The sequence below is a fragment of the Oncorhynchus nerka genome, linkage group LG15 (genome assembly GCF_034236695.1).
Source record: "Oncorhynchus nerka isolate Pitt River linkage group LG15, Oner_Uvic_2.0, whole genome shotgun sequence".
NCBI classification, from domain to species: Eukaryota; Metazoa; Chordata; class Actinopteri; order Salmoniformes; family Salmonidae; genus Oncorhynchus; species Oncorhynchus nerka.
The window spans coordinates 81,194,883-81,218,225 of NC_088410.1; the positions used below are offsets into that span (position 1 = coordinate 81,194,883).

The 23,343-nt window shown below is 44.2% G+C and overlaps 1 protein-coding gene across 2 annotated transcripts; it reads right to left on the reverse strand.

Annotated features, from left to right (window-relative positions):
• Window positions 1–1,736: 1,736 nt before the first annotated feature.
• Window positions 1,737–23,311, reverse strand: arl8bb (ADP-ribosylation factor-like 8Bb). Of its 2 annotated transcripts, none has more exons than XM_029683765.2 (7): window positions 23,046–23,311; window positions 8,573–8,653; window positions 8,364–8,437; window positions 5,317–5,410; window positions 4,670–4,737; window positions 4,116–4,186; window positions 1,737–3,918 (listed from the first exon to the last, which is right to left on the reverse strand). In XM_029683765.2, exons 1-7 carry the CDS (start codon window positions 23,166–23,168, stop codon window positions 3,878–3,880), a joined length of 552 nt encoding a protein of 183 aa, XP_029539625.1. In that variant the 5' UTR covers window positions 23,169–23,311; the 3' UTR covers window positions 1,737–3,877. The 2 variants fall into 2 exon arrangements, with proteins under 2 accessions (XP_029539625.1, XP_064858012.1); XM_065001940.1 differs by lacking the exon at window positions 23,046–23,311 and adding an exon at window positions 22,716–22,746.
• Window positions 23,312–23,343: the final 32 nt, after the last annotated feature.

Below are 23,343 nucleotides of genomic sequence, written 5' to 3' on the forward strand. Positions count from 1 at the left end.
ACATTGTATGATTTTAAGTAATTAATTTGCATTTTATTGCATGACATAAGTATTTGATCACCTACCAACCAGTAAGAATTCTGGCTCTCACAGACCTGTTAGTTTTTCTTTAAGAAGCCCTCCTGTTCTCCACTCATTACCTGTATTAACTGCACCTGTTTGAACTCGTTACCTTTGGTCTGATGAGTCCAAATGTGCGATTTTTGGTTCCAACTGCCATGTCTTTGTGAGACGCAGACTAGATGAACAGATGATCTCCTCATGTGTGGTTCCCACCGTGAAGCATGGAAGTAGAGGTATGATGGTGTGCGGGTGCATAGCTGGTGACACGGTCTGTGATTTATTTCAAATGCAAGGCATACTTAACCTGCATGCCTACCACAGCATTCTGCAACAATACGCCATCCCATCTGGTTTGCCCTTAGTGGGACTATCATTTGATTTTCAACAGGACAATGACCCAAAACACACCTCCAGGCTGTGTAAGGGCTATTTGACCTGGCCTTCACAATCACCCGACCTTCACAATCACCCGACCTCAACCCAACTGAGATGGTTTGGGATGAGTTGGACAGCAGAGTGAAGGAAAAGCAACCAGCAAGTGCTCAGCATATGTGGGAAACCCTTCAAGACTGTTGGAAAAGACTGTCGGACAGCAAAGCTGTCATCAAGGCTACTTTGAAGAATATAACATATTTTGGTTTGTTTAACACTTTTTTTCCATTTACTACATGATTCCCTGTGTTATTTCATAGTTTTGATGTCTTCACTATTATTCTACAATGTAGAAAATAGTAAAAATAAAGAAAAACCCTTGAATGAGTAGGTGTCCAAACTTTTGACTGGTAATGTACATAGATCAATTCACCACAGAGCGACTGTAAAGTCTTTTTGACCCACAAATACAGATGTGGGATCTCAATTTGATCACACCTGCACCGCAGGAAATGCAGATGAGCTTTGTGATATACATAAATTACCTGAATTACCTGCACTAACACACAATTGTATCCACAGTATTCCACTTTTCATGTAGCCTCCTTTTGACCAGCTAATAACTGCCTAACCACAGATTTAGCCATCTAACCACCGACCTAGCCTTAACACTGTTCAAGCAACATTTTAAAAATGTTTTATTAAACCAGGCAAGTCAGTCAAGAACAAATTCTTATTTACAAAGACACCCTAGGAACAATTGGTTAACTGCCTTGCTCAGGGGCAGATTTTTTCCTTGTCAGCTCGGGGATTCGATTTAGCAACCTTTCAGTTACTGGCCCAACACTCTAACCGCTAGGCTACCTACCGCCCTAAGCTAACATAATGGACTAAACTTCCAAATCCTGTTGCTGCAGGCTTAGAAGGCGTCAATAATAGTTCAAGAGAAGGAAGTAGCTTACAAGTTTAGGCTGTGGCAGGGTTTCTCAAACTCCGGTGCACGTTTCGTTTTTTTGCCCTAGCACTACACAGCTGATTCAAATGACCAACTCATCAAGCTTTGATTATTTGAATGAGCTGGGTGGTGTTAGGGCAAAATGTGCACCCAGGGGGAGGGGGGCAGGACCGTGTTTGGGAAAACCTGGACTATGGTCCCATGACTGGCTACCTCTGCTTTCAGCTTTCACAGTACTTTGCTTCCCTCTTGTGGACAGAAATCTAATGACTACCAACATCAGCAAGGCATTTATCTGGGAATGCATTCCCAGCGCTAAATAGCGTAAGTAAATAGAACCTTTAAAAAAATGAAGAGTATTTTATTAAGCAGTCACAGAAAAAAATGCAATAAACACATACAAGAGCATTCTCCTGAATACAAATCTTAATTTCTTATTTTTCTGCAGCTGAATCTATCGGTTTTGCACACAGATACAAATTCACATCGGGGTGGGGGAACAGCGATGTCTTTCATTCCATATGGTGTCATTCTTCCATAAAATGTCTGGGACAGCAAACATAGGATTAGAGGTAACACGCTTTAACCACCCAATTCTGCAAAAGCACATGGTTTACCTGGCCCCCACTTTCAGTATATCTACTAGACCACTATCATTAGAAGTATACAAAGAGAGATGCCCCAATACAAAACAACAGAATGTGAGGTACTATACTGAGGACATCCTCAAGCAAACTAGATGAGGTGCAGAATAGCTAGTACAGTACAAGCAGCAAAGCAGGGATATTTTAGTATTGAAAGCACTTCACATTTGAGTGCAGTGAACAATTTACTGTCAAGGGACAGAATAGAATCTGGTGGTGGGCCATGGCCAAATGTACAGTAGCACTGACATTGAGGCCTTCTAAATCAAATTTCCTGAAATTCCCGAAATGTTGTTAGTTCTCAAAGATGAACTTATTTTTAAATCTATAGATAGGTCCATTATCTTTTATATATATACACTTTGTATCTAGTTTTAGTTTGTTTACACGTAAATAAATGTCCATAAAACATTTAGGCAGCCAGCACAAGACCTTTCTATTCAGAAAAGAACTCTGAAATCTAGTGTGTCAGAAGGTCACAATTGGAGAACATTTCAATAAATAATTGTCTACTCACTGTAGAACTGACAATGACTCTTTAATATAACATGTGAAACTAAGACAGGTGACATCTTGTGGCTTGCAGCATTTTCCTTGGATCAGTAAGGCTTCACAAAATACATAATTATTATTAAGCTTAGAGATGACAAAGCATCCATGTAAAACTGTCTCAGACAACAGATGAGGGACAGATCATCATTGTGAGGAATTGAGTGACATCTGCCATAACCTCCATGAGTAACACTGGCTGGCTTTCTGATCAATTTAATTATATGACCCTCTGTGGGCTTGATATTCAAGAGTAACCAATGAGACAGACACTCAAAAAGCAGTTACAATCTGAAAAGTATCATTATTATTCATCTTTCACAAAATGTGGCGAACTTCCAGTTTTTCTGCTTCCCCTTCAAATCAAGCTACATTTCATCCTATTTACATCAATCACTTTTCATTATTGAAGCATATTTACACAAGTGCATTAAATAACGTGGGATTCTACAGAGTTGAATGAACATGTCCAGAGACAACCAAGTAAATGACGTGGGTCAAAAGTCAAAACATTCATTATGTACAGCATATCTGTATGGTGTGATGATCATCTTCTTGCATGAAAAGCTAATTTGCTCCAGAAATCAGAGATTTTGCAGAAGGCACTTAAAACTCTGCAGATCCCTTTTGGGATTGAGCTCAAGACTACAGCATTCCATACAGTCTTACTTTCCATGTCATGTAAACTGTAAGCCACTTCATAAAATACATCATTAAATATGTCCATTGACCAGCAAATCAATTAACGTACAATATATATATATATATATATATATATATATATACATATATATATATATATATATCACAGTGTGTCAGGATATAAAGGCATTCACACATGCGACGTGTTTTGGCAAAAACCTTAATTATAATCAAACAATATTACATTGACACCAAATGGGGACATTGAACTGGAGTAGATACTGAATGAAGAGACTGGATTCCACCACCTAAATACAGAGTCAAACTGATATAATGCCAGTGGGCTGGGAGGTCATGACTCCCTGAACCCAGTTAGTAGCGTTAAAACCAAAGGATGGACACAAACCCGTAGAACTTCTCCACTGAAAACAGGTATGATGAGTAGGTACTCTCCGCTGTCCTTCATCACTGTATTGTGACAACTGAAAGACTAAGCAGTGTAAGCAGTGGTTGGTGTTGTGGTGGTGAATCGAAGATTACACAAACGGTGCAGAATGTGGTGGTGAGTTGAGAGTAGACAGGGCGGTAGAGAGCCACTTCAGAGGCAGCAAGGAGGACACAGAAGCAGGCTGGACCTACACTCTCAGCTCCTTCAAGACTTGGAATGCTGGATTAACCACTGCAGAGTGATATCTGAAGATGGGATAAAACTTTGTCACATTATTGCGGAGATATTTAAAAATCACAAAACAGAAGACACCATGTATTACAAAGAGGGGACAAAAACATTAAAAGAATGAGCACAAGCACAGCACTCCATCTTAATTGAATTAGAAATGCAGAAACTGATCATTGGTAGTGGCTGTGTGAATTGCCTCCCTCATACTCACCTATGTTGTCCTTCTCTTTGCAGGAAACAGAGTAACAACAGATTTCTCTGTCCTGGATGGCTGACAAATTCCTGTAGAGAGTTAAATCAGTAAGTGCTTTGGTTCCTTCTACTTTTGGGGTTCTTTTGTTGTTGTTGTTGTTGTACACCCCCCCCCCCCCTTGATTGTATACAGGATAAAAGTGTCTTCTAGGTGAATTAAATATACAGTAAATGTCCTTTTATCACCTTCCAATGATGTAGAGTATGTAAGTAATAGTCCTTCTAAACCATGCCAAGATGAAAAGGCATTTAAGGATCTGGCAGGGTATTTCTCTCTTCAACCTCGCATCAACCAGCCATCAGTAAAAAACGTACTCAAGATAAATGGTTAGCAAGAAATGGGCTACAAAAGTTCAAATGTGCATTGGAGTCATGGCCATTTCATTACCCCTGGGAAGATTACTGTCAAGATCACATACAATTGAAGGATATATAGGTTAACATGTCTGTGCTCATTTTGACCAATATGACAAATGGATCATTCAAGGAACAGGGAGAAACAGAGTATCTTACAACTTTTCGATGAGTTGCTTTTCGTCAAGCGCACTGGGAAGATCTCTCTTGTTACCAAGCACTAGAACCTGAGGAGAGAAGAGCGGTCAGTGGGTGTATGGAGACAGAGCAGGCTTTATGACCATCTCTCTCTGTGACTCAGATTTCTCAGCAGAGCCAATCCCACTGGGCTGCCCTTCCCCGTTACTGCAGATACATCACACCTTCTGGACTGATAATCTATACGTCTTGCATTACCTCTTTTGCTATTACAGAACCTTCTCTGTTGGTGGAAAAAGACAACCCCTATATGGCAAGCTGGAAGGCAACAGAGTCAGTATGACAAACATTGTTCTGTCAGTTGGCAAGCTGCTGGGCTGGAATCTGAAATCTAATAAAAAATCTTGGCTGGGTACAAAATTGAGCACTTCCAATGCCACTTAGCCTGAGTAACTTAAACCATTAGTGGCCGTAATTGCCAATTATGAGTGATGATCAAATGCATCTGATTGGAGTCATTGGACCCTCCTGGGGATGTATGGCATGGGTCAAGGTCAACAAAGATGTGCTGAACATTGGGTCTGAAGAACTCAAGGAAGATAAGTGTCACTGACTGGCCACTCATTGGGATTGATATAGCATTAGATTTGACTGAATAACTGACTTACAGGGATGCCTTGTAGCTGAGGCTTGTCTAACAGGTTGTGGAGCTCGTTCCTGGAGGCCTCTACCTTCTCACGGTCTGCTGCATCCACCATGTAACTGGAGAAAAAGACAATGCTCAGACGCAGGTTTTTCAAAACATTCGGTCTAGTAGATCTATATGCAAATGGGTACAAAACATATATAAAACTCAAAAGTTCAAAGGCATTCAGTAGCATTGCATTTTCTCACTGATCACCATCGTCATAGGGAATGAATCCAGACTTCCAGCGAAAAAGAGGCTGTAGCTTCAACTAGACTATATTTGAACTAAACTGAACAAAAATATAAACGCAACATGCAATGATTTTACTGAGTTACAGTTCATATAAAAAAATCAGTCAATTGAAATAAATTCATTAGGCCCTAATCTATGGAATTCACATGACTGGGCAGGGGCGCAACCATGGGCGGTCCAGGGAGGGCATAGGCCTACCCACCTGGGAGCCAGTCCAACCCAATCAGAATATTTTTTCCCCCCATAAAAAGGACTTTATTACAGACAAATACTCAGTTGCATCTGCTGTCTTGGTGGCTGGCCTCAGATGATCCCGCAGGTGAGGACGATTTGGAGGTCCTGGGCTTCCATGGCGACACGTGGTCTGCGGTTGTGAGGCCGGTTGGACGTACTGCCAAATTCTCTAAAACGACATTGTGGCGGCTTATGGTTGAAAAATCAACATGTTGCCAGAGAACGTACATCTCCGATGGACATCCCTACAGTCAGAATGTCAATTGCATGCTCCCTCAAAACATCTGTGGCATTGTGTGACAAAACTGCACATTTTAGAGTTGCCTTTTCTTGTCCCCAGCACAAGGTGCACCTGTGTAATAATGTTTAATCAGCTTCTTGATATGCTACACCTGTCAGGGGGATGGATGTAAGCAAATGTGTCCAAAATCTGGGAGAAATAAGCTTTTTGTGCATATGGGAAATTTATTTTATTTCAGCTCATGAAACGAAACACAGGACAAACACTTTACATGTTGCATTTATATTTTTTATTAAGTACAGTGGGGCAAAAAAGTATTTAGTCAGCCACTAATTGTGCAAGTTCTGACACTTAAAAAGATGAGGCCTGTAATTTTCATCATAGGTACACTTAAACTATGACAGACAAAATTAGAAGAAAAAAATCCAGAAAATCACATTGTAGGATTTAATGAATTTATTTGCAAATTATGGTGGAAAAAAAGTATTTGGTCACATACAAACAAGCAAGATTTCTGGCTCTCACAGACCTGTGACTTCTTCTTTAAGAGGCTCCTCTGTCCTCCACTCGTTACCTGTATTAATGGCACCTGTTTGAACTTGTTATCAGTATAAAAGACACCTGTCCACAACCTCAAACAGTCACAATCCAAACTCCACTATGGCCAAGACCAAAGAGCTGTCAAAGGACACCAGAAACAAAATTGTAGACCTGCACCAGGCTGGGAAGACTGAATCTGCAATAGGTAAGCAGCTTGGTTTGAAGAAATCTACTGTGGGAGCAATTATTAGGAAATGGAAGACATACAAGACCACTGATAATCTCCCTCAATCTGGGGCTCCACGCAAGATCTCACCCAGTGGGGTCAAAATGATCAAAAGAACGGTGAGCAAAAATCCCAGAACCACACGGGGGGACCTAGTGAATGACCTGCAGAGAGCTGGGACCAAAGTAACAAAGCCTACCATCAGTAACACACTACGCCGCCAGGGACTCAAATATTGCAGTGCCAGACGTGTCCCCTTGCTTAAGCCAGTACATGTTCAGGCCCGTTTGCTAGAGAGCATTTGGATGATCCAGAAGAAGATTGGGAGAATGTCATATGGTCAGATGAAACCAAAATAGAACTTTTTGGTAAAAACTCAACTCGTCGTGTTTGGAGGACAAAGATTGCAGAGTTGCATCCAAAGAACACCAAACCTACTGTGAAGCATGAGGGTGGAAACATCATGCTTTGGGGCTGTTTTTCTACAAAGGGACCAGGATGACTGATCCGTGTAAAGGAAAGAATGAATGGGGCCTTGTATCGTGAGATTTTGAGTGAAAATCTCCTTCCATCAGCAAGGGCATTGAAGATGAAACGTGGCTGGGTCTTTCAGCATGACAATGATCCCAAACACACCGCCCGGGCAAAGAAGGAGTGGCTTCGTAAGAAGCATTTCAAGGATGCTAGAAATTCTTAGGAGGGAGTTGAAAGTGCGTGTTGCCAGCAACAGCCCCAAAACATCACTGCTCTTTAGGAGATCTGCATGGAGGAATGGGCCAAAATACCAGCAACAGTGTGTGAAAACCTTGTGAAGACTTACAGAAAACATTTGACCTCTGTTATATACCCTTTGTTGTAATGACAAAGTATTGACCAAATACTTATTTTCCACCATAATTTGCAAATAAATTCATTAAAAATCCTACAATGTGATTTTCTGGATTTATTTTTTCATTTTGTCTGTCATAGTTGAAGTGTACCTATGATTAAAACAGGCCTCTCATCTTTTTAAGTGGGAGAACTTGCACAATTGGTGGTTGACTAAACATTTTTGCCCAACTTTATAAATATCCAATGCCATTTTGCAAATATTGTTGAAAACTACTTCTAAAATATTAGTCACATGGAGTGAAGACTTAGAAAAGCACAAAAAAGACGAAAAACATGAAAATGCCATCTCGTACTGCTGCAGCAAGGAAAATGGTGAAGAAGAACAGTCAGACGGCCGCATTCTAAACTAAATGCATCCTGAAAGATAATAGTTATCTCCTGAACCCAGCGTGATTGCTAAAGTAGACCATATCTTTATGCAGCTCCAAGTGTTTTTGGTTCAAATTAGGACAGGAACCACAGCATTTGAGAGGGTAGGAGCCTGCATTTCAGAGCCAAGGGCATATAATGAGACCGGGTAGAGACATTGGTGAGAGGTAACAGTCCTGGCATTGACACACACTGACCACAGCAAACGTTGATACAGAGCATGTTATGGTTAGAGTGGAGCCGCAAGGTGGCTTACTCTGGTCCAGATACTTACACAATGGCATTGACTCCTCGGCAGTACCTCTCCCACATGCTTCTGAAGCGAGGCTGTCCACCTATGTCCCAGATCTGCACAGTAGACACAATACAGACAGACAGTAGGTCAATGTGGACACTGCACAGACACTCATCTTTCCCTACCGTTCCCGGGGAGATGCACAGCACAGACAGCAATTAGAGCAGAGTTTAATGGCAAACCTTTACCTTAATCGTCACGTTGCCTTTGGTAACCTTCCGCATGTTGAAGCCGACTGTGGGAATCATGTCTTCACTAAACTGACCAGACTGTGAGAAACCAAAACAAGGAAAAGTGAACTAAGGACATGAGGACTGCTTTATCGGCTATATGGACATTTAGCACACAAAGCTAGACACAAGCATTTGGCTACACATTGAGCAGCAATTTGAAAAGTACCAAAATGTATTATTGCAGATTTGGGGGATAGTTGGTGGCCAGGCTTGAGCCTGGAACATTTGAAGGACGTTTGCCAACAAAATTCACTACCGATTATGGTATCAAAGACTCCATAAAATGTAGGTATGGTCAGTTAAAGGTCACAAATGTAAAGGGGTATGATTGTCTACGATATTGTCTCTACATTGAGGCTATTATAAGGAGAAAGAAATTAAAAAGATTACAACAATTTTTGGGATGCTCTATATAAATGTCATTGTCAGTTGCATGACCATTTTTCCAAAATGCCCTCTTAAAAACAACTTTGGCTATGCCTAGAATTTCAAATATTCCAGACACTGAAAATATGTAACATTTTAGAACACACAAAATCACACTTAAAATTGAATTTTAAAAAATATTCTGGGAAAGCTTATCAAAATTGCTGAAGGGTTTGGACTTTCAGATGTGAGAACTAAAACAGGAAGAAAGTGACACACTGAGGTTCAACCAAGTTCCCCCCCAAAATGAGGCCCATAACATCTGGTTCTATTATGGTGCCTTCCTGGCCAGCTAGTCAAATGACACATTCACTTCACAGTTCCCTTTTAGTGCAGGAGGGAGTTCACAAGCACCATCTTGCAAAAATGTAACACCAACAGATTGAGAGGGGTATCCCATGTCTGCTCCAAAGGAGACTGTAGGAATGAGCTCTAGAAAAGCAAAGTCCAATGACAGCCACCATTGCCATTGGTATAGTTTTATACAAACACTTGAGTAGCAAGGCAAGCAGAGGGATTTCAAGAACATACACAAAAAACTGCATTAGAGTTGTGTGGCTGGTGTCGCACTGCTGACTACGGGGTGGGTGAGAGCGCAGCTTTGTCCAGCTACAGACCACATCCAGGTCACCCGACCATAACGAAGTGAAAAAGTGCTGCATTCTTGTGATGAATACAAGCATGGGGAAACTATCCCAATCTGCTATTGCAAGGCCTCTTTGGTAATTATCCTCTTCTACTCAGACTAGAGTATCCAACAATTACTGTAAAGGACATTCTTAAGTCAAGCCAATACATATGCCTAGACTTCAAATGGTCTTGGTATTTGGGGTCATGAATTAACTTCTCTTTTAATTTTTGGATGAAAAACGTTCCCGTTATAAACAAGATATTTTGTCACGAAAAGATGCTCGACTATGCATATAATTGACAGCTTTGGAAAGAAAACACTGACGTTTCCAAAACTGCAAAGATATTGTCTGTGAGTGCCACAGAACTGATGTTACAGAAAAAACCCAGATAAAAATACAATCAGGAAGTGCCACATTTTTTAAAACCGCCTCATGGCAATGACTCCTTATATGGCTGCGGAGGAGCTAGGAGTCAACTTACCTTTTCCACGTTTTCCCCAAGGTGTCTGCAGCATTGGGACGTATTTGTAGGCATATCATTGGAAGATTGACCCTAAGAGACTACATTTACCAGGTGGTCGCTTGGTGTCCTCCGTTGAAATGATTGCGTAATCTCCAGCTGCAGCACTTTTCTGTTTTCTACTGAGGAGAAACCCAACTGCCATGAAGGATTTATCATCGAATAGATATGTGAAAAACACCTTGAGGATGATTCTAAACAACGTTTGCCATGTTTCTGTCGATATTATGGAGTTCATTTGGAAAAAAGTTTGGCGTTGTAGTGAATGAATCGGGTTTTTTTTTCTTAGCCAAAAGTGATGAACAAAACGGAGCGATTTCTCCTACACAAAATAATATTTTGGGAAAAAATTAACATTTGCTATCTAACTGAGTCTCCTCATTGAAAACATCTGAAGTTCTTCAAAGGTAAATGATTTTATTTGAATGCTTTTCTTATTTTTGTGAAAATGTTGCCTGCTGAATGCTAGGCTTAATGCTATGCTAGGCTATCAATACTCTTACACAAATGCTTGTGTAGCTTTGGTTGAAAAGCATATTTTGAAAATCTGAGATGACAGTGTTGTTAACAAAAGGCTAAGCTTGTGTTTCAATATATTTATTTCATTTGCGATTTTCATGAATAGAAAAAGTTGCGTTATGCTAATGCATTATAGTTGAAGTATTTTTCTGTCGATTTCTCAGCCAAGCAGGATGAACAAACGTGATGTTTTTCACCTACAAAAATATTTTTAGAAAAAAGGAACATTTGCTATCTAACTGGGAGTCTCCTGAGTGAAAGCATCTGAAGTTCTTCAAAGGTAAATGATTTAATTTGGTTGCTTTTCTTATTTTTGTGAAAATGTTGCCTGCTGCCAGCACAGCCTAGCATAGCATTATGCCATGCTAAACTTACACAAATGCTTGTCTAGCGTTGGCTGTAACGCATATTTTGAAAATCTGAGATGACAGTGTTGTTAACAAAAGGCTAAGCTTGTGTTTGAATATATTTATTTCATTTCATTTGCGATTTTCATGAATAGGAAACGTTGCGTTATGGTAATGCGCTTGAGGCTATGGTTACGCTCCCGGATACGGGATTGCTCGTCGCTAGAGGTTAAGCAGGTTGTGGGTCCAGTGGGTTTGTCACTCTCCACTGGGATTCTCTGCCTCTAACCCTATTACAGGGTCACTGAGTCACTGGCTTACTGGTGCTCTTCCATGCCGTCCCTAGGAGGGGTGAGTCACTGATGTGATCTTCCTGTCAGGGTTGGCGCCCCCTCTTGGGTTGTGCCGTGGCGGAGATCTTTGTGGGTTATACTCGGCCTTGTCTCAGGATGGTAAGTTGGTGGTTGAAGATATCCCACTAGTGGTGTGGGGGCTGTACTTTGGCAAAGTGAGTGGGGTTATATCCTGCCTATTTGGCCCTATCCGGGGGTATCGTCGGATGGGGCCACAGTGTCTCCCGAACCCTCCCGTCTCAGCCTCCAGTATTTATGCTGCAGTAGTTTGTGTCAGGGGGCTAGGGTCAGTCTATTATAGAGTATTTCTCCTGTCTTATCCCGTCTCCTGTGTTAATTTAAGTATGCTCTCTAATAGAGGTCGACCGATTAATCGGAATGACCGATTAATTAGGGCCGATTTCAAGTTTTCATAACAATCGGAAATCGGTATTTTTGGACACCGATTTGGCCATTTAAAAAAAAAAAAAAAACTTTATTTAACTAGGCAAGTCAGTTAAGAACACATTCTTATTTTCAATGACGGCCTAGGAACGGTGGGTTAACTGCCTTGTTCAGGGGCAGAACGACAGATTTTTACCTTGTCAGCTCCAGGATTCAATCTTGCAACCTTACGGTTAATTAGTCCAATGCTCTAACTACCAGCCTCACATTGCCGGTTACGTGAATGCAGTAGAGGCCAAGGTAAGTTGCTAGCTAGCATTAAACTTATCTTATAAAAAAACTCTCAATCAATCATAATCACTAGTTAACTACACATGGTTGATGATATTACTAGTGTGTCCTGCGTTGCATATAGTCGATGCAACGCAGGGGGATGATTTAACAAAAGTGCATTCGCGAAAAAGCACAATCTTTGCACGACTATACCTAACCATAAACACCAATGCTTTTCTTAAAATCAATACACAGAAGTATATATTTTTAAAACTGCATATTTAGCTAAAAGAAATCCAGGTTAGCAGACAATATTAACCAGGTAAAATTGTATCACTTTTCTTGCGTTCATTGCATGCAGTCAGGGTATATGCAACAGTTTCGGCAGCCTGGCTCATTGCGAACTAATTTGCCAGAATTTTACGTAATTATGACATAACATTGAAGGTTGTACAATGTAACAGGAATATTTAGACTTGCCACCAGTCAGATAAACGGTTCCGTATTTCACTGACATAAAACATGTTTTGTTTTCGAAATGATAGTTTCCGGATACGACCATATTAAAAAGACCAAAAGCTCGTATTTCTGTGTGTTATTATGTTATAATTAAGTCTATGATTTGATATAGCAGTCTGACTGAGCGATGGTAGGCAGGAGCAGGCTCGTAAGCATTCATTCAAACAGCACTTCCGTGCGTTTTGCCAGCAGCTCTTCACAAGCACAGCGCTGTTTATGACTTCAAGCTTATCAACTCCCGAGATTAGGCTGGTGTAACCGATGTGAAATGGCTAGCTAGTTAGGGGGTTGTGCGCTAATAGCGTTTCAAACGTCACTCGCTCTGAGACTTGGAGTGGTTGTTCCCCTTGATCTGCAAGGGTAACGCTGCTTCGAGGATGGCTGTTGTCGATGTGTTCCTGGTTCGAGCCCAGGTAGGGGCGAGGAGAGGGACGGAAGCTATACTGTTACACTGGCAATATTAAAGTGCCTATAAGAACACCCAATAGTCAAAGTTATATGAAATACAAATGGTATTGTAATGACCTGAATTGATCATAAAGGAACCATTGTCCAGACAGAGGTTTGAGTTTACGAATTGACGGTTTATTAACCCAACTTTACACAGGCTACTGTTTGGCCGTAGCCCATGCCAAATAAATGAAAGATAACCCACAAGCCAACCGTGACCTTCCTTGTGAAGGCCAGACACAATGCTCCATCCCCCTGCCCAACCCCCCTCCGCCAACCGCCAGGATGCCCAGCATCAGACCATTCCAGGCATTCCCGTGATTGGCAGATAGCAGGTTGATTGGCATGTCGGACCCCGCGAACACTGGGTACTGGTAAGTACAACACAACCACCTACTAGCCTAACACATAACACACAGCTGTCTGTGCGGGTCGCTACACAGCCCCCCCACCAAAGTCCCTTGGCCCCGAGGGAACAAACAAAGTCTGAAGCGACCCGGAAGTCTCCTTTGCCTGCGTGGCCGTGATGGTCGCAGAATGCCCCTCTGGGAACCAGGGGATGAAGGCAGGGATATGGGGGACAAGAAAGCGGGAATGGGTAATACAGTCCGTGGCTCTGGGAAACTACGTGGTGACACAGGGGGGGAGACAGGGGGAGTGGGCTGTCTGGAGCCTTGTCTGTGGCGCCTGGAGAATGTCATTGCCAGAGAGGGGAATTGTGGGGGTCCCTGGAGATTGGGGAGAAGAGGCCCCTCTGTATGGGGCTAACCTGTCCCGGTACAGTGTCACCTTTCTCCCCCTGGGTGGAAGCTGCACCCGGTAAACAACCTCCCCTACCCTCTCCAGGACACTTTGGGTCCCACCCAGTGACTGTCCAACTTGGGGCATCTGCCTTTTTTCCTTAGGGGGCTGTAGACCCAGACCAGCTCCCCAGCCACAAAGTGCCTTCCCCGGGATTACACGTCAAAGTTCCTCTTCTGCCTCACACCTGCATTCACCAGCTGCTCTCTGGCGAAGGTGTGGGCTGTCTCCAGGCGGTCCTGGAGTCTCCGGGCATACTCCGGCCCCCGGGGGAACATGAGGGCTATCCAGGGGCCGACCAAACGCCAGTACATTTACATTTAAGTCATTTAGCAGACGCTCTTATCCAGAGCGACTTACAAATTGGTGCTTTCACCTTATGACATCCAGTGGCCATCTCCGCAGGGGTGCGGATCTCTCTCCCTCTTGAGGAGGGCAGGCGTGCAGGAGGTGGAGTCTTGGACAGCGGAGCGGCATGCCATGAGGACCATAGGCAGGTGCTTGTCCCAGTCACGCTGGTGTTTGGAAGAGACGATGGCCAGCTGCTGTCCAATCGTTTTGTTGAAGCGCTCCACAAGTCCGGCCATCACTTTGAGGATGGAGAAGAGTAGTGTGGGTCTTGTGCATACCCAGCCTCTCACACATGACGGCGAACACACGGGACTCAAAGTTTCTACCTTGGTTGCTGTGGATGGACTCCGCAGCTCAAAACATGCTGAACATCCCCGCTGTCAGGGCGTCGACGATGGTCTCTGCCTCCTGGTCAGGCAGAGCATAGGCCCCAGGCCATTTTGTGAAATAGTCCATGGCCGTGAGTACCCAGCGGTTTCCACTGTGGTGGGGAACGGCCCAATTACATCCACTCCCACCCTCTCCATGGGAGCCCCCACTGGGAACTGTTGGAGCTGAGCAAGAGAGCGGCCTGGGGAGCCCTTTCTCGCTGTGCAGTTGTCACAGCAGCGGCAAAAGTCCTCCACATCCCTCTTGTGCTGCCCCCAGTAAAAGCCCTGACGGAGGCGGCGCAGCGTTTTGGTGACCCCAAAGTGTCCAGTCCCCACCCCTCCCATGAGTACTCTGGAGCACAGACTCCCGCAATGCTTTTGGGACCACCACCTGCCACCTTTCCTCTCCTGTGGCCAACTACTTCCATGCCCGCCATCAGCAGTCTCTCAAACATTGACCACAACCCTTTGGTCGCGAGTGAGAGCGCTGTCACCTCTTCCCATGATGGCCTCACCTGCGCCTCTACCCACTGTAGCACTGGCTGTAGGTCTGTGTCCCGTCCCGTCCCCCATTCAGCCACGTCGACAGTCTGCAGCTCACAGCAGACAGGTCCCAGCGCCCGACACACTGTGGCACAGACCCCCTCCTCTGCACACAGCTCTCTCTCCCGTCCCTCTCTCCAATCACAGTGGCGGCAGCCATCTGCAGTACAGGGCCGACGGGACATGGTGTCGGCGTTGCCCCTGCCCTGTGCACCACTGTGAAGGCATACGGCTGAAGCTCCAACTAGCGTGCCACCTGCCCCTCTGGCTTTCTGAAAGACATGATGAGCCACTGGAGAGCAGAGTGGTCAGTACTTACAGTAAAGGGCAAGCCACCCAGGTAGTACTTGAAGTGTTTGACGGAAGCCACAACAGCCAAGAGCTCCCGCCGGGTGACACAGTAGCGGCAGTACCCACCCGGGCCAGCACCCCACCCATGCCCACATTGCTCGCGTCTGTGTCCAGGACAAAGGGCAAGGTGAGGTCAGTGGGGGGCGAGCACGGGGGCCTCGATCAGTGCACGCTTGAGGGTGTTGAATGCCTCATCACACTCCACTGTCCAAGTGAAATCCTTGTCCTTCCGGCAGCAGGCGGTTCAGGGAAGCAGCGACGCTTGAGAAGCCCCATACAAACCTCCTGTAGTACGAGGCCAGGCCCAGGAAGCTCTTCAGTTGACGCTAGTCAGGGGTGGGCCAGTCTGACAGCCCCCACCTTGTCCTCCATGGTGCTGATCTCCTCCTTCCCCACTCGGTGGCCCAAGAAGGACACCTCTCTCCTCATGAAGTGGCACTTCTCGGGGTGGAGCTTCAGACCTGCAGCAGCCACCCTCTCCAGCACACGCCGTAGCGCCCCCAGGGCTGACTGGAAGGAGCTGCCATGGGCCAGGATGTCATCGAGGTATACCAGACACTGCTGTCGGGGGATGCCATCCAGCACCCTGTCCATCAAACGCTCAAAAGTAGCTGGAGCGTTGCACAGGACCTTGAACTGCCAGTGTCCTCTGTTGGTGGAGAATGCAGTTTTGGCTCTGGCACCTGCCAGTAGCCACTGCGGAGGTCTAGTTAGGAGAACCTGGAGGACCCCCTAACCACGTCCAGCGACTCATCGATATATGGTAGGAGTCCTTCCTGGTTACCTCATTCAGCCACCTGTAGTCCGCACAGAACCTCCGTTTGCCCCCCTTCTTCGGAACCATGACGACTGGCGCCGCCCAGGGGCTGTCTGAGGGCTTGATGAAGTGTGCCCACTGCATCTCCAACATAGCCTTGTCTACCGCCTCCTGGCGTGCCAGCGGGATACGGCGGGGACACATCTTGATGGGTCGAGCATCACCTGTGACGATCTCATGCTGCACCAGATGAGTCTGAGCCATCTTTTCCTCACTCAGCGCAAAGCTGTCTCTGAATTCAAACAGCAACTGCCACAACCATTCCTGCTGCTCGGGGTCAAGACCAACACAGTTCCTCCCGCATATCTCCCTCACTGCAGATAGTGTCCTCTCCTCTCCGGGGTAGCTGGGCTGGGTGGGGTGCGGCCCGGGCTCACAGAGGGCTGTGTCAATGTAACACACAGCCTTAGGTGATAGTGGGGGCTGGGGAAAAACCACACAGATGTGGGGGGGGGGGGGGGGGACAACCATGAGTCTCTGCTGCTTTCACTGTTGGAGTAAAGGGTTTGTTGAGTTGAGTGAATGTGACATTAGGGGGGTACCATGGTGACTGCCGGCCCTCCCTGGAAGCTCAGTGTGCCCCCATTTAGGTCGAACTGAAAGTCCAACCCCAGGATACAAGGGTCCTTGCACAGCCGCCACTAGAAGTCGACCGATTAATCGGAATAGCCTTTATTTAACTAGGCAAGTCAGTTAAGAACACATTCTTATTTTCAATGACGGCCTAGGAACAGTGGGTTAACTGCCTCGTTCAGGGGCAGAAAGAGATTCACCTTGTCAGCTCGGGGATCCAATCTTGCAACCTCACAGTTAACTAGTCCAACGCAATAACGACCTGCCTCTCTCTCGTTGCACTGCACAAGAGCCTGCCTGTTACGCAAACGCAATAAGCCAAGGTAAGTTGCTAGCTAGCATTAAACGTATCTTATAAAAAACAATTATAATCACTAGTTAACTACACATGGTTGATGATATTACTAGATATTATCTGGCGTGTCCTGTGTTGCATATAATCTGACTGAGCATACAAGCATACAAGTACCTAAGTATCTAACTGAGCGATGGTATCTGACTGAGCGGTGGTAGGCAGAAGCAGGCGCGTAAACATTCATTCAGCAGCTCTTCATTGTGCGTCAAGCATTGCACTGTTTGAATTCAAACCTATCAACTCCTGAGATGAGGCTGGTGTGACCGAAGTGAAATGGCTGGCTAGTTAGCGCACGCTAATAGCGTTTCAAACTTCACTCGCTCTGAGCTTTGGGGTGGTTGATTCCCTTGCTCAGCATGGGTAACGCTGCTTCTATGTGGTGGCTGTTGTCATTGTGTTGCTGGTTCGAGCCCAGGGAGGAGCGAGGAGAGGGACGGAAGCTATACTGTTACACTTGCAATACTAAAGTGCCTTTAAGAACATTCAATAGTCAAAGGTTAATGAAATTTCAAATGGTATAGAGGGAAATAGTCCTATAATAACTACAACCAAACACTTCTTACCTGGGAATATTGAAGACTCGTGTTAAAAGGAACCACCAGCTTTCAAATGTTCTGAGCAAGGAACTGAAACGTTAGCTTTCTTACATAGCACATATTGCACCTTTACTTTCTTCTCCAACACTTTGTTTTTACATTATTTAAACTAAATTGAACATGTTTCATTATTTATTTGAGGCTAAATTGATTTTTATTGATGTATTATATTATGTTGCGGCGGCAGGGTAGCCTAGTGGTTAGAGCGTTAGACTAGTAACTGGAAGGTTGCAAGTTCAAACCCCTGACCGAACAGGCAGTTAACCCACTGTTCCTAGGCAGTCATTGAAAATAAGAATTTGCTCTTAACTGACTTGCCTAGTTAAATAAAGGTAAAATAAAATTAAATTTAAAAAAAAAAGTTAAAATAAGCATTCATTCAGTATTGTTGTAATTGCCATTATTACAAATATATATATATATTTTTTTAAATTGGCCGATTAAATCGGTATTGGCTGTTTTTGGTCCTCCAATAAATCGGTATCGGTTGACCTCTACTCTCCAATTGTCTCCCTCTTTCTTTCTTTCTTTCTTTCTTTCTCTCGGAGGACCTGAGCCCTAGGACCATGCCTTAGGACTACCTAGCCTGATGACTCCTTGCTGTCCCCAGTCAACCTGGTCGTGTTGCTGTTCCAGTTTCAACTGTTCTGCCTGCGGCTATGGAACAGACCTGCTGTTTTCAACTCTCTAGAAACAGCAGGAGCGGTAGAGATACTTTGAATGATCGGCTATGAAAAGCCAACTGACATTTACTCCTGAGGTGTTGACCTGTTGCACCCTCGACAACCACTGTGATTATTATTATTTGACCCTGCTGGTCATCTATGAACATCTTGGCCATGTTCTGTTATAATCTCTACCCGGCACAGCCAGAAGAGGACTGGCCACCCCTCATAGCCTGGTTCCTCTCTAGGTTTCTTCCTAGGTTTTGGCCTTTCTAGGGAGTTATTCCTAGCCACTGTGCTTCTACACCTGTATTGCTTGCGGTTTGGGGTTTTAGGCTGGGTTTCTGTACAGCACTTTGTGACATCAGCTGATGTAAGAAGGGCTTTATAAATAAATTTGATTTGATAATGGACACCAGTGGAGGCTGCTTAGAAGAGGACGGCTCATAATAATAATACGTTTGATACATTTGACACCATCTCAATATTTCCACTCCAGTCATTACCACAAGCCTGTCCTTCCCATCTAAGGTGCCACCAACCTGTGATGGACACACACATTACCAAAAGTATGTGGACACCTGCTAATTGAACATCTCATTCCAAAATCATGGGCATTAACATAGAGTTGGTCCACCCTTTGCTGCTATAACAGCCGCCACTCTTCTGGTAAGGTGAGGTTGGGCACTGATGTTGGGCAATTAGGCCTGGCTCGCAGTTGGCATTCCAATTGATTTAAAGGTGTATAATGGTCAGGGCTCTGTGCAGGCCAGTGAAGTTCTTCCACACGGATCTCGACAAACCCTTTCTGTATGGACCTCACTTTGTGCACAGCGGCATTGACATGCTGAAAAAAAAGGGCTAAGGGGCCAGACTATTATTCCTACTCCACCAAACTTTACCGTTGTCACTATGCAGTCGGGCAAGTAGCATCCTCCTGGCATTCGCCAAACCTTGATTCATCTGTCCGACCACCAGATGGCGAGGTGTGATTCATCACTCAAGAGAACGTGTTTCCACTGCTCCAGAGTCCAATGTCGGAGTCCAAGCTTTACACCACTCGAGCTGAACCCTTTTCATGAAGCTCACAACAATCAGTTATTGTGCTGACGTTGCTTCCCAGAGGCAGTTTGGAACTCGGTAGTGAGTGTTGCAACCAAGGTCAGAGGATTTTTACGCACTATGTGCTTCAGCACTCCCGTTCTGTGAGCTTGTGTGTCCTACCACTTCGCGGCTGAGCCGTTGTTGCTTTTAGACGTTTCCACTTCACAATGACACTTACATTTAACCAGGGCAACTCTAGCAGGGCAGAAATTTGACAAACTGACTTATTGGAAAGGTGGCATCCTATGACAGTGCCCTGTTGAAAATCATTGAGCTCTTAAATAAGGCTGTTCTACTACCAATGTTTGTCTATGGAGATTGCATGGTGGTGTGCTTGATTTTATACACCAGTCAGCAATGGGTGTGGCTGAAATGGCCAAATCCACTAATTTGAAGGGGTGTCCACATACTTTTGTATGCATGCATGTATACACACACAGTGGGGAGAACAAGTATTTGATAACCTGCAAAATCGGTGTTTCCTACTTACAAAGCATGTAAAGGTCTGTAATTTTTATCATATGTACACTTCAACTGTGAGAGACGGAATCGAAAACAAATCCAGAAAATCTTGTATGATTTTTAAGTAATTAATTAGCATTTTATTGCATGACATAAGTATTTGATACATCAGAAAAGCAGAACTTAATATTTGGTACAGAAACCTTTGTTTGCAATTCCAGAGATATACGTTTCCTGTAGTTCTTGACCAGGTTTGCACACACTGCAGCAGGGATTTTGGCTCACTCCTCCATAGAGACCTTCTCCAGATCCTTCAGGTTTCGGGGCTGTCGCTGGGCAATACGGACTTTCAGCTTCCTCCAAAGATGTTCTATTGGGTTCAGGTCTGGAGACTGGCTAGGCCACTCCAGGACCTTGAGATGCTTCTTACTTGCCCTGGCTGTGTGTTTCGGGTCGTTGTCATGCTGGAAGACACAGCCATGACCCATCTTCAATGCTCTTACTGAGGGAAGGAGGTTGTTGGCCAAGATCTCACGATACATGGCCCCATCCATCCTCCCCTCAATACGGTGCAGTCGTCCTGTTCCCTTTGCAGAAAAGCATCCCCAAAGAATGATGTTTCCACCTCTATGCTTCACGGTTGGGATGGTGTTCTTGGGGTTGTACTCATCCTTCTTCTTCCTCCTCCAAACACGGCAAATGGAGTTTAGACCAAAAAGCTCCATTTGTGTCACATCAGACCACATGACCTCCCATTCCTCCTCTGGATCATCCAGATGGTCATTGGCAAACTTCAGACGGGCCTGGACATGCGCTGGCTTGAGCAGGGGGACCTTGCGTGCGCTGCAGGATTTTAATCCATGACGGCGTAGTGTGTTACGAATGGTTTTCTTTGAGACTGTGGTCCCAGCTCTCTTCAGGTCATTGACCAGGTCCTGCCGTGTAGTTCTGGGCTGATCCCTCACCTTCCTCATGATCATTGATGCCCCACGAGGTGAGATCTTGCATGGAGCCCCAGACCGAGGGTGATTGACCATCATCTTGAACTTTTTCCATTTTCTAATAATTGCACCAACAGTTGTTGCCTTCTCACCAAGCTGCTTGCCTATTGTCCTGTAGCCCATCCCAGCCTTGTGCAGGTCTACAATTTTATCCCTGATGTCCTTATACAGCTCTCTGGTCTTGGCCATTGTGGAGAGGTTGGAGTGTTTGATTGAGTGTGTGGACAGGTTTCTTTTATACAGGTAACAAGTTCAAACAGGTGCAGTTAATACAGGTAATGAGTGGAGTACAGGAGGACTTCTTAAAGAAAAACTAACAGGTCTGTGAGAGCTGGAATTCTTACTGGTTGGTAGGTGATCAAATAGTTATGTCATGCAATAAAATGCTAATTAATTACTTAAAAATCATACAATGTGATTTTCTGGATTTTTGTTTTAGATTCCGTCTCTCACAGTTGAAGTGTACTTATGATCAAAATTACAGACCTCTCCATGCTTTGTAAGCAAGAAAACCTGCAAAATCGGTAGTGTATCAAATACTTGTATGTATGGATGGATTGGCTAAATTTATTTTTGGGGGGCTGTAACTGTACCAAGTGTGCTCTGCATGGGGTAGAACGCCAACATTGTGGAACAACTAGGGAAAACAAAGGACCTGCTTTCCTTGTGCAACACTATTAGTCCTTCTAAATGACTTGGCAAATCAGGCCCAAAATTCTACATGCCTGCCTGTCTACAAGTATATTGCCAAAGAGCAAATATGGACATTGGGACACATTTGATAAGGCTTGTGGAGAGGGAAATGTAGCCTAATCAGCAGTAGGTCAGCTGAACACAGCCATGGTCTGAGAAAGTGATCCAACTCCACGTTCTTAAATACCCTTAAGTACTATGTAGTGTGCACTTCTAAAACAGTAGCCCAGATAGGATGTTAATCTGGTCTCGGAGTTCTCGTTGTAAACTGTGCAATTCTTATAGGCCTAACTGTTGATGTTATGTTTCCATGTGTCTTGTATCAGTGCAGGGAGGCAGTCACGCCCCTTGATATGAATGAAACCTGACTCTTCGTCTCACTTGGATGATGTAATAACAGCAGGCTGCCAGAAAAAAAACTAAAGTTGGATTGTACAGTTTGGATTTTTTTTTTTTTTTGCTAGCCTCGTGATTCAGCTCTCAGAAGTAGGGCCTAGCCTATAGCTAGCTACTTTGTGGTTTAGGCCAAAACAAAGGACTGTGGGTTTAATCATTTCAAATGGTCACACTTCGTTACAATTTGAGTGATGTTGACTGTCCATTTAATGTGTTGACAAAGACAGATTAACGGTTTGTTATTCTTTAGCCATGCTAACTAGCCAACATTAGCTGACTGCAGAAACAAAAAAAAGTGATGCCCCTCAGCTTGCTAACGTTACATATTAACTCCAGCGTTGCCATATTTGACTTTAGAATACGGATTTGACTTTAGAATACGTGTGACATAGCTAACGTTAGTTACATGATAAAGTAGCCTTATTTATGGCTAAAGTTAGCCAGTCATGATGCTTACTAACTACTAACGTTATAACTGTAACCGATTAAACTGAACTCCAACGTCACATCAAAGACTACTAATTTCATCACAAAAATAGCCCAATTACACACATTCTTTGGGCGCAGAAATCTGCAAAAACATATATAAAACGTACTTGTATTTTACGTCGGAGTTACAGTCCGCTCACAGTAGTCGCCACTCAACTCCATCGTAAATCGTGGAGTTGAGTCGGCTACTTGCTAGCTAGCTGATGACACTGCAGAGCACCTGTACTTACTGCTATGCTAGCATAGCATTATGTTAGCAAACAGTGTATCAGCTCAGATGGTAACTAACCAACTCAACTAAGCACACAGGTTCCTTACATACCAGCTAGCTGGGCTAGACAGTCCAGCTGCTCGTGGTCTCTTCCTATCCAACACCAGCATGTCAATACGAACATTTTTTATTAATGTGGTGTGGTAATTAAATCCTTATTACTTACTGATATCACATTGACAAAGGTGGTTTTCCCGGAGTACTGAAGTCCAACTAACGTGAGCTCCATCTCTTCTTTCCAGAAGAGAGACCTAAACCAGTCCAAAAGTCTGTTAATTAGCGCCAGCATCTTGATGAGTCCCACTGAACACAAAGGTAGTACAGCAAGACCAGTAACTTCTATTCATAGAGATCCTATTAATTCCTAATGATATGGTTCTATCCGCCTCCAGACAGCTGTTCCGTTCTGCCAAACAAAAGTATGTCTACAGGAAGTAGCATACCCGCTGTCATATGACCATGAC